A 16,857-nucleotide genomic window follows, 5' to 3' on the forward strand; every position below is an offset into this window, starting at 1 on the left:
GGAGCCTGGTGAGGTGTGAGGTGTGAGCCAATCAGGGTTCTAGGAGGGACTACTGGCAGCTACAGGCGTGGTTTCAGGTGCACTGACAGCGAGAAGTGTCTATGGAAATGACTTGTCTTGAACAAACAATGGCAGCTCCTGAAGATGTTAGCATAGATACCGTGACAGCCTCAGTTATGTCAGAACTGGAGAGTATTTCTTAATTGAAAGAAGAGCAAAGAACGACACTGAAGGCTTTTATTAGTGGAAATTATGTTTTTGCCCTACTTCTGACCAGCTTCAGATCAGTGAGTTGATCTGACTGGTTGAAATGATCCCATGTTATACATGACAGATGTTTCATCCAGTCACCTCCAAGTATTTTTTTAAAGTGTCTGCCCTTTTCCAAACAGTTTCTAGGGACTGCTTCCCAGATGGCTCTGTGTGACAAACCATCTGCCATGTCAGATTACATGTTGCACAAATGGTGTATAAATGGTCACAAACACTGACTATAAAAATGCTAATATGTAGTTTGTATACAAATCGGCTGTCATAATATCTGTGCTAAATGTGCTAATCAAGCTGTGCCATATCGGTCATTATCAGTACAGTTTTCCTACATGTCTCCTAATGTGCAGTGTATGAAAGTGTCTTAATAATTGTACTGTTACAATGTATGTAATTATGTACAACCTAATGTACTTAAGGGAAAAAAATGAATTTCAAGCCCTGATTGTTACTCTGACAACAGATCCAGATAGAAATTAAACCAACTTCAAAGACTCAAAAGTCCAGACTCTCATCAAATTGTCAACTTTCTTATTTGTGTAACTTGTTTATCCATGTACAGAGAACAGAGCCAAGCTTAGCTAGTGAAGAAAACATCATACTAAAATCACCATTCACACATGAGACATTTCATCCATATAGCACCAAACTATTGAGAATTATTGCAATATGGATCTTGTTTTAATGTAATGTCTGTGTGTGTTTCATTCACCAGTTAAACTCATTTCTGTACTGATTAAATGTTTGAGGCAGAAAGTCCATCAGTCCATCAGAGACAGGTTGTGGAAGTTTTCTCATTTTTATTCCATGTTTCATTCTCAATATGATCTTTCAGGTTCCTATTTATTGTGTCACTCTATTGGTGTACCTTCATGGCAACAGCCTGATATCAGCTTGTTACTTGATACTCTATTCAGATGATTCATGGATTATTTAATTGTGTCACCATTTTGACTTTAACAAACATTTCATCAAACTATTCACCATTCTCAGCTCAACTACTTCAAACTGCTTCAGTGCTGTGCTTCCCTCTGCATTACTCTTGAAAAACATATCAGATATTTCATGTGAAACTGACAAAGATAAAAAACACAAAAAAGGGAAATTGATTTCTTTTTCCCCAGATCAACAGGTGTTTTCTTTTCCCTCAAGTGATTCACAGAAGAAACCTGGTCAGATCCTCAGGTCCATATCCCTGTAACTTGTGGCACAAGTAGAATTTATAATATTTTAACAAAATTTTGACAAAAATTGTTACACAAAGGCACTTCTAAAGCATTTAAAAAACACAAATTAAAGAATTCTATCTTTGGTTTCATTAAAAAAATACCTTATTCCAAAACATATCTGGCTTTCATTCAGCCTGTCAGTGCTTTAAATGATTCTACAAAACCCCAGTGAAGGAACGATGGCCAGGTTCAGCTTTGTGAAATCTGAGGTGTGAGGTCTTCTTGTACTGGTAGCGGGGTGTGTCAGTCTTCTTGGTCTTTTGTTCTGGGTAGACGTACCACATGACCACACCTGAGGGGTTGATGGACAGCGTGAACTCTGTGATGGCGTTCAGCCCCGTCACTGTCGAGCCAGTGAACACATCGTAGGCCTGAAAGCAAGAAGAGAGCATGATTAATGCTGATAATCACAAGGTAACACACTTCAGAGGACGTGAGCCTTGTTTTATCAAATCATGTGTTCAACATCACACGTATGTATTTATACAGATCTCATTCAGTCTTTTCTCTTTATTTTCTTTACGAGATGTTTCAGCTGTCAAAAAAATTGTCTACTTTCAAAGAATCCAAACTTTCAGAGCTGTAGGTTGACGTGTGTGTGGGAGAAAACCATGTCAACAACGAAAAGCAAAACCACATATATAAATGTGTAAATATTTGTCATATTACATGATATGATACGTTATTGTCTGTATACACTGAAATTGATTTTTCATTCTTGAGCAGCTACAGATTAAATATATAGTCAGGGGTGGAAATAACTAATTACAACTACTGTAATTAAGTAGTTATTTGGGGGTACTTGTACTAGCTATACAGTATAGAGATGTTTCTGACAGATCTGAGTGTGTCCAAACCTGATAGTTGCCGGCACCATAGTTGAGTTTAGCCAGAGAGGTGCGGTAGAGGAAGGGCATGTCTGTCCGCCGACTCAGGAACACTAGAGCGCTGGCTGACTGAGACAGAGGCCTCCAGAAGACTTCAATATGACTCTTCTCCTGTGCAACAACACACAAAATTAGCAAAGTAAATATGATATATTTGTCTGCTGTTTCTTTTGCTTTATGTTTGCTTTTTAAATGCATTTTCTGTAATGTTTTAAACTATTTATTGTCCTGCTTTTAGCTTTTGTTTTCAATGATCTGAAACGCAGTTTTAATGTTCCTTTAATGTTTTTATTTTAATGTTTTTTTAAGTTCTGTAAAGCACCTTGAATTGCCTTGTGTCGCATAATAAACAACATTCTCCTGAAAAAAAAAAAGTCTAAAGTCTGTATTTCCTTATTTTCTCATTATCTAGTTGGGCTTGAGGCACTTCACCATCTAAAAATGTCATATTTGGCATCCTGGGAATGAGTCTCATCTATCAGCCATCTTTTTGGTGTATTTATGAGCAGCTCGGACAAAATGCTGCAGATTCATTCATTGATTTTAATAATGCCAAACTGTTACTCCAGATCCTCAAACCTCACAGTTGACATTTGACACCGTTCACATCAGTGTATTACTGTTGTTTGCTCACTGTACATAAACTGATGACTCAGTAATAATGATGACCTGCAGCAGGCGTCTTCCCTGGATACCCATGGGGTCCTGGTTGATGGCGATGAGCACTTTGTTTTGCAGGATAGCCCTCATGTTGCTTTCCAGGTTTCGCAGGTCATTGGACATGATGAGAGGAGCAGCCATGATAGCCCACAGTGCCATCTGAGAGCGAGCCTGGTCCACACTGAGACCAAAGTTTCCAATGATGAGCTGAGGACACATGTCAGAGGTATGAGAGGGATGAGGAGATGTTAAAGAAATCATCCTCTGCAATGGTTATACAGTAAGGCACAGAGGAGCGTGAGAGGTTCATTAACATTACTGCCACGCAAACATCACCATTTACACAAGACACTTCTGAAAAGCTCTATATTTATATGACACACAGCAGCTCAGTGTGGATAGAAGGCCTAGACAGTTACATGTCCAAAAAATAAGCCACCTGTGTGTCAAATGACTTCTGTATACGACTCAAGGTTTGCTTACAGTTAGGGAGTTTGAGCCCAAAATACAAAAATGCTAGCCTTTGAAAATGAACTGAAAGGTTTAGATTTGATAAGTTTTCTGGGGGAGTTTTTCCTTTCTCTTCAGAGTGTCTACAGGACAGCGGTGTCACACGGTGGGTGGAAAAAGCCTCCTAAATCAAATTCTAATCTGTGATATTGGGCTATATCAATAAAATTTGATTTGATTTGATTTGATTTACAACCAATCAGCAATGAAACGTGACCTAAAACCAGGGCAGGAATTTCACGGTGGCCACGAATTTCACCATCCCCCCCCAGTTTGGCCCCCTCAAAAAACTATCTGAGGTCACGGTGCCCTGTCTGCACTGCTCCTCTGCAGCATCAAGTGACAAGTTGCATACATGACCAGGGGTGGTTAGACTTCGAGCCTGGTGAACCACTGAAAAACTGGGTGGTTTAAGTGTGATGCAGACCATGAGACAAAGTGCTCATGTGGACAAACACAAGAAAGGGAGCACATAAAAGTGTTAATGTAATAAAAACTTTGTTTGATTATGAAGCATAACATTAATCTACAAGACTATGGTTTACACTGCAGACTGACAAACAGTTGGATCCGCATTATATAAGCTTGTCTCCTGTGTCATTCTGCTGTTGTCCAATTCCACTAATGTGATGGAAAAAAGGAGGCCCTTTAAGCCATTATAATGAGAAACTTTTCTTCTTATTTTGACATACTAAGTCATTATTTATAAATAGTATATATATAGTAAATATAAAATATAAAAATACAATTGTCCTTAACCCTCAAGTTAAATTCATTATTTCCATGGACTTTTTAGTTTTATTTCGATGGCCCTGCTGCCCTGGCATTTGGATTTTGTGTCCTTAAAAAATGGACATCACCAAAGGCCAAGAGACATTGCATTAAAATATGTCCTTGAAAATATTTGAGGCAAGAAAGAAGTCATTTAGTAACACAGTCTTGTTTAACAGTTTGATCAGAGTTTCAGAAGGGTGAGGTGTTGCACCGGACAGACCTGCTGACTGGACACAACCTATCAACGGTGAAACATGTGACATGTGACTTTTCATATATGGACAATCCTCTGTCAATAATCATATAGAGCCCCTCCCTATATTAAATAAACAGTTGTGATTGGCCTGAGCAGATCCAAGGCTGATGTCTGAATGGTAGGGGGGTGAAGATGAATCTGACAGGGCAAATGAAAACATGAGCTCAGCAGATTCATCTGGTTCCGAGGCTGTAACTGTGTGTCACATGACGTCTGTATGCAAGTTTACTGTTGTTTGAAATCAGGTAGCTTTAGGTGTGAATACAGCCTGAGAGACAGCAGTTAGAGTTGTGATTGCTTCAATGATGCTATTGTGTAATAGTGTCTAAGGAAGAGGATCAATAATGAAGACAAATCCATCTTACCATGTCAGGGTCATTCCATCGCCCAGGCCCCGCAGCCGGCTGCAGATAATCCTGGTTGTCAGAGAACCACTCAATGATGGCTTGCACACTGTCCCATGAGTCCTGAATATCACCGTAATTCCTCCACAAGTGACAAATATCTCCCAGCAGGGTGTAGTTCACCTGACGGCAGCAGGGAAACAGACTTTAACCAGTGCTAACAAAACTATCCACCAGGGATTGAACCAAGAGCAGCTGGACTTGGTTTTAGATTCTTGAAACAACTAAGTCCAGTTGCTCTCGATTCAATCCTTGGATGACCATGACCTGGATGACTGAGGATATTCACAAACAAAAATATCACAACATTTCCATTCACAGAGCCATGCTGCTTATCTTAAAAATTTTTCAGTACAAATACACTTGTTTCAGGAATTTTCTAGTTTCAGTGCAGAAATTGTCCTTGTCCAGTCTTGTTTCAGAATGCTGGCACAGTTCTATCCATATCCCAAACACAACAGCTTGGTTTGACAGTGATGTAGTGATGACACTCACATTAGGTGGAAGTCCTCCCAGATAGGCAGGCCAACTACAGGAGTAGGCTATAGGTCTGCCTGTAGCATTCAAAGCCTTGGACATCAGAGGATAACCTGTGTGGCACAACAACATTTGCAATGGATAGTCCATCATCTCTTGTGGCTTCTTGCATTAAAGAATTTTAGGTTTTCGTTGACTTTATTCCATGAACTTAAACAGTTTAGGAGATACTCTTACCCAGCATTTGTTCCGCAGGATTTGACCAACAGCCGTCAAACTTCAAATAGTCCACCCCCCAGCTAGCAAAGGTCTGGGCATCAATCTCGATTTTATCCAGCGTGGTGCCAGGGTATCCCATGCATGTGTGAGTCCCCATGTCTGCATAGATGCCCAGCTTCAGTCCACGATCGTGGATATACCTTGCCAGTTTTGCAATGCCCCCTGGGAACCTGGAAGAAAGCAGGCACACAGATTTAAGAAAGTGACTACATCCATATTGGTTTTACCACACTACATTCATGTCCAAGATGGTCTCACTGCCAACTCGTCAAATACTGCAGCTTGGACTGTGGTCTTACACTACAAACTATGACACTGTAGGTATTCCTCTACTGCCAGTTTTGCATGTGCAAGGCTGTGCAGCCAAGTAAGCCATAAATAATAAATATGTAACATCCGGGTAGACTTTCAAAATAAAGGCACAAAAACTACTTCAGACAACAAAACTACTTGGTTAAAATAAGTACGTAATGTAATGTCTCAAAAAGAAGTCACCGTTGATGGTTGATTTCACATCGAGAATGATCCCCAGTATTATGGGCAAAAGTACAGTGTTTGCTTGAGCCACGGAAATTAATCCTTAATTCACTGCGTTAGATGTGAAAACAGTCTGGCTCGACAGGCTCTCACTTGTCCTCTGGCTCAGTGAGTGTGCACTGTGCCACTAAGTGCATCATGGAGCAGCATCTATCACTCTGCACACCATCAAACTAGTAACATAAAATGACCAAAAAACCCTAGTAAAAAAACAACTAGTAACGTACTTGTAGATAGATGATCTATTTGTTCAATCCCCCAACACTATGCCAACTGTAGACAGATGGTCTATCAATTGAGTGAGTGTGAGGGGGCCAGCCAGTCTGCTCTCAGTGATCATCTACACCTATCAGATTTGGCCACGAATACAAACTGGCTGGTGGAACTCAGACTGTCTGGAATTCTTCAGATTTGTGGACAAACGACTGCACAGACATGCTGAGGGAAGCGGACCAACCTGGAGGGGTCAGGCTGTAGTCTCCCTTGTGCATCTCTCAGCATGGACATCCAGCAGTCATCTATCATCACATACTCATAGCCCAGCTCCTTCCAGCCGTCCTCAGCCAGCCGGTCAGCCATGTCTCTGAACAGCTCCTCCCTGTGGACGTGAGGGAGACAGGAGACACATGCATGAAACATTCAGATATATTTTGAAAGACATTTTTTAGCTGTGACCAGCAGTTTTGTAGGTTGCTCTATTAGTCAGTCCACAAAAATTCCTCACCCTAGAGGCCATGGTCTTCGCCTTACAAGGCTGAAATTTGGATATTGGTCAGGTGTGTGTGTGTGTGTGTGTATGTGAAGATGTGTGTTTGTGTTCATGCCAACTGGCTACAAGGTAGAGTGTCAATGGGAGTGGCTTTTTTCAAAAAGGCACGTAACTTCCAAATGGATTCACAGACTTCACACACGATTTTGTGGAGAGGTTAGTCATAAGCCAGAGGACAGCTGATCAACTGTTTCAATCAATTAATCTGTTTGATCAACTGGCTAAACTGGCAGTGTCCTGTAACAAAAAGGTGCAAAACTTCTAAATGAAACACAACCAAACATAGGCACCATTTGTCATAGAGCCTCTTGAGTAGAGTCATAGTAGTTCTTTATCATTAGTGATGTACACTTTAGCCACGCCCCCATTCATAACTCATGAACTGTTTCTCATACAATGTTGTGTGAGGCATCATTGCTCTCAGCAGAGTGTTCAGTGGTGCCTGTTAGCCCTGTCCCCTGTCCCTACTTCAGCTACACCCCCTTCCATTCATTCTACGAAACATTTGCCGCAGGTGACACTGGACTTTGGAAAGAGTTCTTTCTCAACTAGTGTGACTTAATTCCACTTGTTATACTTTATCCAAGGAGATCAAGTGGTTCAGTGTGTGTGTGTGAATGCATGCACGCATGGATGCATTTTAGCACATATGCTGCAATAGCTGGTCACACTTTTCTGCCTGAATAGCACCACCATGTGCCGGTTTATCACAAAACGAACCTTATGTTTTCACTCAAATCAAAACAGTTGTGAGGCAAAGAAATTAAACATTTTTTTCTATTCCTACATTCCTTTGGTCCAATCCATATTTATACATATATCACTGCACCAATTTCTGCCTTTTATGCCTGGGTTTTATAATTTTTACTTAAAAATATGTGCTATGATTGGGTTGAGTAATTTTTTCAGAAAATAAGTAAAAATTAAATGATTTCAGCTTAAATGTGAATATTTTCTGGTTCCTTTACTTTATTACAATAAACTGAATATCTTTAGGTAGGAACAAGATGTTTAAGGACGTCATTCTATGCTCTATATGGAAACACTGATTGATATTTTTAACCATCGCATCTCTTTAAAAGGCAACTATTTGAAACTAATATTATGATCTATGAGTTGAACTTCAAAATGAAGTCAAATTGAAACTCATTTTTACAAAGTTTTAAAGTTTTCAGTTCAAATGATTGTAATTTTAATTTTAAGTTTACTTTTTAAAACAGAATGTGAAACTAAATGAAATCAAACTTTTCAAGGGAACAATATTTTACAAAACATAATCTTACAAATAGGGGTTTGCATTCACCTTGAGCATTTACTGGGTGGTGGTGCTGTACCTGCATTTTAATACTGGTATGTCTCTGTACAGCCCATGAACTCTCACAGTATGTAAACCTGCATGTGGACCAAGGTTTTCTTGTTATCCTTCCTTCCTTCATGGTCAAGAACATTTATTTAACTTTTTAATTTAACATAAAATATTTGTAGTTATGTAAGCCAAATGAAATACATTTATAACACTGGCATTGTCATTTCCATCACAGTATGTCTTTTCCATCACATTAGAAAATGTGACAGAAATGACTGTTGTGGAAATGACATTTTGTCTCATTTTTTAAAATATCTGCTGATATATTAGCATAATAATGTGTGTTTCAGAGTTAGCATTAAATATACACAAAATACATAATATGAGATGTTCATCACTGTATTCTTTTGACATTCAAATGACCTATAAGCTGCTTGAAAATGACAGCCTATAAACATACTCTTGCTTTAACAAAGGTTTAGCCTGATTTCTTCCATTTTCAGTTCCCTCCATGGAGCTGACTCTCTCCTCTGGCCATGTGCTCCCCTGTCAGATGACTGACGCTGTGGTCACCAAGTACACAAACCCTACAAACACCTCCATGAATATGCATTTTACCCAGTGTGGTGGACATGACAGTGACCCCAAGGGACAGGTGTTCTTTTTATGAAAAAATGCATAAAATACTAATACGTCTTACATCACGACACATTTCAAAAAAATGTTTTTTGTGTGTGTGTGTGTCATTTATGTTTACAATCAGTATTCAATTTTAAAATTCAGCAGGGTTGAATGTCCAAAATCTGGCCTTAGGACAAAGGAAATATAGCAAAAATCATACATAAAAGGCCATTTTTTATATAATAAAAATAATGAATGATTTGACATTTAATTTGTATATGTTTCTTTTGGTGTCAAGTAAATGTGACAAAAATAAAAAGTAAGATATGTGGGGTTTTTTGTGTGTTATCTGCCAAGGACACAAAAATTGTGATAGTTCAGGAATGACCCAGTTTTGTTATCCTGAGATAATGAAAAAAATCTGTCTCGATCTTGAGATAAAGCAGATGCTCTCAGCTTCTAACTCTGAGCAAATAGGTGGCTTCACAGCAACATAATAAATCTACATGACTGTAATTCAGTGCTCACAAGTCTGACTCTTTTGAAATCTGGCACACTTCATGACAATATTTCCACACAGGGCTTAGGAAATCAGCAGGAGGATTTATATAATTGTGTATTGGTTGTTAGACTTTTTTTTATCTCACTAAACTCAGTATCTCTGTGTAAATATTTCACTTCCCTCTGTATTGTGAAACTACTTGCCCGCAGTCATACAGAGAAGTTTTCACTCACATCATCATGTGAAACTTCTTCAGCAGCAAAATGGTGACAAAATTTACTGTTCGCTTTTAAAAGGGTTTACACCTACGTCTGAGAAATCTGCACACTCCTCAGGCACTTTAGCACAAAGTTTGACAGGTTTTTACTGCAGAAGCAGAACTACCTCAGTGTGTGGTTTCCTACAATCTTCTCTGACTGTGTTGTTTTTGTCACCGCTCTCAGTAATTGGTGGACACTGATTGGTCTCTCAGTCTCTTCTCATGTTAATGATTAAGCCTTCAGGATCTTTGCTCAAATTACACACAGAAATCTAAATCAGAGATACTCCCCAGCTGATCATACCTGATGCAGTTCTCTGGGTCGTTTTTACAGTCAATATCACAGCGAAAGCGTTCCCAGGCCATCCATCCCATAGGTGGAGTCTTCAGCAGTCCGTCGTCCAGGGCCACAGTCAGCGAGATCAGGGCCAGGAGCTGAATCATTGCCAAGGGCCCCATGTCTAAAAGAAGAAATGTCCAAATTAAAGATTTACCTAACACTCACTCACATACACAGACTTACAAACATAGGAAAATAAATAATACACTAAAATGAGAACTGTAAACATGCTGCAAGCCAAGCTTGGACCTATCTTCTGAAGACATGCACACCAGCCTCAGTCAGTTTGGATTTCTGAGTGTCTGTCCAAACAGATTTGGACAAAATTTAAAATGTCGGCTTGGTTGGTTATAGCTCCACCATGTGGCCAGTCGGTACTGTCACAGATCATTTTAGGGCACAACAAGAAGAGGGAGGAAGAAGGAACAGATTAATCCAGACAGATACAACAAGTTCCAGCAGCTTCACTGGTTTGACTTGTAGTTACTTCATTATCAGCTTCAGTCACCATCACTCCTCTTTAAGTCCTGCCTCATTATCACTACATGGACAGTGTAACACTGTATGTTGGCCAGAACAGAACTGAGAAAGACAAAGAATACTTGAGCAGCTGAGAGCATGTTTACCAAAACACACACACACACACACACACACACACACACACACACACACACACACACACACACACACACACAGCAGCACTTCTGTGTCTATGTCTATTCAAGATTACAGAAGAAGAAGCATGAGTAAAAAAACGCTCTCCTACCTGCTCACCTGAAGCTTCAGTTGCATTCAGCTGATCTGGTATCAGTGTTTTTATGGCAGGCACATGACTGTCTGCTCTTCTTCCTGGATTGAGCCTCAGCTGCACGTCTGTCTCTTCCTGGTAAGGTAGGCTGAGTTGTCATGTGACCGTTCTGAGTCATGTGATCAAACAGGAAACAGGTTGCAGAGGCAGTGAAGTGGTGCAGCCTGGCTGATGTGTTGTGCTGCATGTTGTTCATGTTTTTACTAATTTATATGCAATATTTCTGTTGTTGTTTGTTGTTGTGAGGGACTGCTCATATAAATAAACACATAATGACCATGATTTCAACAAATAATATGTTTGTGTGCTGATGTAGCTGCTGTAATAATACATAAAATCATAAAATGAGAATGAGTGGTACTGACAATATTTGGAGAGATATTTCATATCCCTCTATGGTAAATTGTTGCCTCTAGATAGTATATCTATTTTAATAATAATAATAATGATAACAATAATAATAATAATAATCTTTATTTATAGCACACAAAATTCACATTACAAAGAACCTCACAAAGGCAGCAAAATAAAACAGATAATAAAGCTCTGTGTAAAATGGCAAAAACAGGAAAATCAAAACATTTTCAGAAATAAAAACGTTGAAACTCACATTCAAATCAGGAAAGACTCTCCAATAAAATTTCAGAAGGGATTTAAGAGAGATTACTGACTCGGCTGACCTGATTTCCTCTGGCAGATTGTTCCAGATCCTCGGGGCCCTGACTGAAAACGCCCTGTCCCCTTTAGTTTTCAGCCGGGCCTGTGGAACAGACAACAGACCTCTGTCTGAGGATCTCAAGGTACATCCTGGAGTGTAAGGTACCAACAGGTCAGTGATACATGAGGGAGCGAGGCTATTATGAGCCTTAAAATCATCAGTAAAACCTTAAAATCACAATATTTTATTCTTTACATTCACACAATACATCCTCAATTATGGTGCAAAACTTTAAAGAAGAGGCACATGGTTCAGCTCCTTCATCTCTCACCACAAAAATGGTCTGAAAATGTGTTTTTCTGTCATCTGGAAAAGTTTTAATTGTTTAACGTACTTTATTTGATAATTAGGTCAACTGGAAAACTGTTCAACCAGTCTAACAAAAGTTTTAAAATGCACTGATAACTATTTTATTTTACTTTATATAATTTCATCTCATTTACTTTACTTTATTTTGTTTTATTTTAATCAACACAACACCATACTGTCTGTCAGGAAACACACACACCAGGAAACAGTAAACAAGCATTTAAATGTAACACAAATGATCAAACTGAAATGTGACTCATTGTCTTGTTTTGAGGAGGGTTCTGATAATTTAGTTTGATAGATTATTTGTGTAAAGCTTGTTGAAACACAGTGATTCCTACAGGCTGTTCCACAATGCTGCAGTGTTGTCTGAGAGTGACGCTCAGACAAACACACTCATGGTGTCTTTATGTTTTACAGTTGGATTTTTCACACCTGTGGTGGTTCACCTTGTAATACAGGTTCTGCTACATTCTGTCACATGTCATGTGTTGGTGGTACAGCCAAGATTTTATCAGCCACCATTCACACACATGTAACCTGATTCAGCTGTCTGACAGAAACTATAAACCTGCACTTGTGTTTCCTGAAGCTCAAAGTTTTTCTCATAAAATACTGAATGTAAATGAATGAAGCAGGGGTGGAAGTAACTAATTACATCTACTCAGATGACTGTAATTAAGTTTCTTCTTTGGGGTACTTAAACATCAACAGTTGAAAAGTAAGTAATACTCTGAGTAGAATACTTAATACTTTTGCTATTTCTTTTATAAACCAGTACTATTACCTGTAGTTGAGTAATATTACAATAATGTAACAGTACTTGTACTTGAGTATTTCCAGTGCCCTTTTCACCACTGGTAAAAAGTAATTTGACTGAACTGACCAAATCAACAAAGTGGAGCCTAATTCATCGTCTAAGGCAGCGGTTCCCAAACTGTGGGGCGGGCCCTACAGAGGGATGCAGAGACAGCGAGGGGGGCACAGAAATAAAGAGTGAATCAAAGTTGAATGAATATGTTCTATGTAGAGGAAATAAACAAACAAGAGTTTATTGATTCTATCTTGCTGACCTTTATTTCAATAAAATTCAACTTTTGAATTCAATTTTATCATTTCCAACACTGTTGTTCATGATTGATCAAAAATTTTGGGGTGGGGGGAGCTTGAACTTTTCAAACTTCCGAAAGATGGGCATGCCAGAAAAAGTTTGGGAACTACTGGTCTAAGAAGAAGAAGAAGCAGCTTTTGTGTACCAGTTAATCACAATAGTATAGAACTTCCCTGTATGAAAAAATATGATATATTTTACAAAATATTTATGTTTGTAAATTACATGTTTGACAGTCAAGCCAGAGACAAGATGGTTAGTCCATTTTTTTAATATGAAACTTGTATAACTTGGGAATGAACTAAGAGGTACATATGACAGTCAATTCACTTACGAGTTGTACTTATTAATAGAATATGCTGGGTAAGAATTGCTGGGGAAGATGGGGTGATGAAATGAAATGCATTTCCTCTGCCCACCAGCAGATGGTGTAAGTTGGTAAAACATAAAACGTGGTATGGATTTTCTTGAGTGGAGGGAGTTGTGAGTGGATCAAACTCTCATACGGTCCTGTGGAGATGATAACTTTCTCTTACGCTTTGAATGACAAAATAAAGATGTTATCATAAACAATAATAACTGTTGACTTTTGCACGCTATTAAAAGTCAATACCAATATGAAACAACAACAAAGCATCTTTTGGAAGAAAGTCAGAAAATGTCACTTAAAGGTTATGTCTATATTATAACAATAAAAATGTTACTAAGTCATAAGTCAGAGATTGTGAAATATTTAATTAAAAACTACAAACATAGGTGACCCTGGTAGCTCACCTGGTCGAGCACATGCCATGTTTCAATGCTGAGTCTTTTTAAACGACATAAATAATGTTTATTTGTATGTTACTTGTATGATTATGTTATATGAGAAAAATACTTTTATGAGTGAATCATATGAGGACACAACATTAACATTTGCTATTAAAGGCAATGGGACTTTCTTATACGGTTATTTTAATTTCTTTTCCATATAGGTGGTTCTCTAGGTCCAGATCGTAGTCAGGTTACAGTATGTGCAGAAGTGGCTGAACTTGTCCAGGTACTGGTTAATCAAAACATCCTCCTGAATCAAGAATGCCTGTCTCTTAAGTTACTCAGGAAGTGTAATAACTTGCTTATTACTATTATTATTATTTATTAATATTACATATTACTTACTATCAAAAATAATTCATTGCATTACTCATTATATTACTATGTAGGAGCCAAAATAGCAGTTTTTGTTTATATGTAAAGAACACTAATTATTTTAAAGCTTCCCATATTTTTTTTTTGTTTTGTTTTTGTTGTTGTTTGTTTATGTTATTTTTTGTTCTGATTCAGTCATTTTGATTGACAGCACAGCCACTGATTGACAAACCAGCCCCACATGGAAGTTGGAAACGGAGTCCTAGCGTTAGTTGAGACTAAATACAGTTTTTAACCCTTATTGCCATCACATACATTCAAACTGTGTCACCTTAACCTACAATGTTTTTTTTCTTTTGTAGTATATTTGAGTTTAGTCAGGCTTTTATTTTGAAACAGTGGACGAATGGAGCCTGGACCTACAACAGAGGTGCATTAAAACAACTCTTCTATCGCTGGAGCAGTGGCTATAATCTTGAAACAGAATTGTTGGTGGTCTTGTTGCGCTCCAAAGTTGAACTGCTGATCAGTGAACTGTTAACACTCAGACAGCTTTTCTTGTCAGCTGTCCAGATGTTGGCTGTGGTGGAAACAAAGCTGACCTCTCTGAGTGTGACCTTCAGATTACATTCCATGCGCACAGATTCTCTCTCACCCTCATCTTCCAGCCTTCAATTAGCTTATTGGCTGGTGGCTGACATGACCTGCTCTGCTGAGCTGCTGCATTTACACGTCATAAGAGCCTACACAGGTCAAAAAATAACTTCAAAAAAGTTACTTGGATTAGTAACAGTGATATTACTGAAAATTGTAATCCCTTACACTACATATTTCTGGGTAAGTAATAATATTACAGTTAGGCCTGGCACTGGTACTGAGAAATGTGAGATGGAGCCTTCTAATTAAATGTGTTAGAAATTTAAGCAGAAGCAGATTTTATCTTGAAAGATAAAAAACTTTCGGTTTTATTAATTTGTACACTAACATAATATAATAAGCACCTGGGCACAGACACCTAAATATACAAAAAACTACAGCACACTATAGAATATCATAGAAAATACTACAGATAATCCTGCAATTAAACTTGTGTTACATTTTTTCCTTTCTCAGTCAGCTAATTATGGGTAATGGAGTCCAGCACAAACACACTAATTCATGTTCATTCAGTTTTTGTTATTTTACTTGAGAAACGTGTTTGTTTTTTCATGTGCTCCTCTCACTGGTTTTAAGTGGATGTAACTAGTTTAGTAAGAGGTGATGTAACACACATCTCTGCACCAATCAGAATATGTTGACAGTCAGTGGGTTTGGTTGTTTGGTTAATGTCAATCAAATTCCATCAAACTATACCCACACACTCCTGATGAGACACATCAGTTCAGTTTCTGAGCATTAAACTCAGAGTAAATACCAAATAAAGATTAATTTTAAACTTGATCGCTGCTTTTTCAGTCATGAATGTTTACTGTTATAGAGAAATGCTAAGTCTGCACCTTGCAGTCGTATAATGTAGGTACAAGAACAAACAAGAATATTAAAACAAATCAAGCAGTAACTGCAGATATTTTCAATACTGATCAATCAGGAACAACAAAAAACAAAAACAGGTCAGGAGATCCTGTCTTTTCACTGAGCCCAGTCACTTTCCAACTTGGAATGTCTTAGGGCCCTGACCTGTCCCCAGTAGGTCCCTTCATTCCCGGTTAAGTCCAAATCACTGAGTTCCTTTATTAAACAGTTACATTTTTCTTTGACTAACAGAATCCATTGGCTCATAAAACATAGTAAAGAACCTTTTAACACAATTAAAAAAAAGATTTATTCCTTCTTATTCAGACATTGTGTTTTTTCTCATGATAAATTGGCAGCTTTAAAAGCTAAAAACATTAAATATCAACAGTATATCAAATATAACATTTAACTTTTTGCACTCTTTGTGTGACACACACACCTTTGTCCATTTTCATCCTGGTCTCCTACATCTGCTCTCCTTGATTCTTTCGAGCTGATTCTGATGCATCATCAGCTGCTCCTACAGAGCTACACCAACACACATGTCCTGCCCCATCAGCCCCACTGTGTTTATTAAGAAGAATCAGCCGGGTGTTGTTCAGTAGTGTTCTTATTGTCAACAAATCTCTCACTAACACTGTGCCAGTGTGTCAAAGGTCAACCCAAATAATGAATTTTTCCCCTGACCCAAAGCGCTTTGTATACAGGGGTGGAAGTAACTAATTACAAATACTGAATTTACTGTAATTAAGTTATTTTTTGGGTAGCTGTACATTTTTCAGTAGATTTTCAAGTCTGTATTTTTACTTGTACTTAAGTATTTATTACACTATGTAATCTACTTGTAGTTACTTTTAAAATCAGAAATGAGTTCTGAGTGCAAGTTAAATTAATATCCAAACCTTTCATCTGCATTTTTTGTAGCCAATTAGGTGATCTGATCACAAACAGGCCAATGAAACCAGGACCAGGACTCCATACGGATGAAAAAAACACTGCTGCACACACAGGTTTGGAATTGGGATGTTAACATATTCAGTACTCTTTCCACCACTGTATGTATCCATCTAGATAGTTTTGTTGTAGTTGCAGAGTTTTGGAGATATCAGCTGTAGAGATCTCTGCCCTCCCTCCAATATATTTGAACTAGATGACATTTGGCTTGTGATGCTCAAAGCACCAAAACAA

At 38.2% G+C, this 16,857-nt stretch overlaps 1 protein-coding gene across 1 annotated transcript; it reads right to left on the reverse strand.

Annotated features, from left to right (window-relative positions):
- Positions 1-1,186: 1,186 nt before the first annotated feature.
- Positions 1,187-10,994, reverse strand: LOC146321014 (alpha-N-acetylgalactosaminidase-like). Its single transcript, XM_084725999.1, has 9 exons — positions 10,847-10,994; positions 10,045-10,201; positions 6,741-6,881; positions 5,705-5,916; positions 5,486-5,580; positions 4,952-5,113; positions 3,056-3,253; positions 2,357-2,497; positions 1,187-1,870 (listed from the first exon to the last, which is right to left on the reverse strand). The coding sequence occupies exons 2-9, from the start codon at positions 10,197-10,199 to the stop codon at positions 1,655-1,657; spliced, it is 1,320 nt and encodes a 439-aa protein (XP_084582125.1). The 5' UTR covers positions 10,200-10,201; positions 10,847-10,994; the 3' UTR covers positions 1,187-1,654.
- Positions 10,995-16,857: the final 5,863 nt, after the last annotated feature.

Source organism: Lutjanus erythropterus, chromosome 9, assembly GCF_056507025.1.
Source record: "Lutjanus erythropterus isolate fLutEry1 chromosome 9, fLutEry1.hap2, whole genome shotgun sequence".
Classification (NCBI taxonomy): domain Eukaryota; kingdom Metazoa; phylum Chordata; class Actinopteri; order Lutjaniformes; family Lutjanidae; genus Lutjanus; species Lutjanus erythropterus.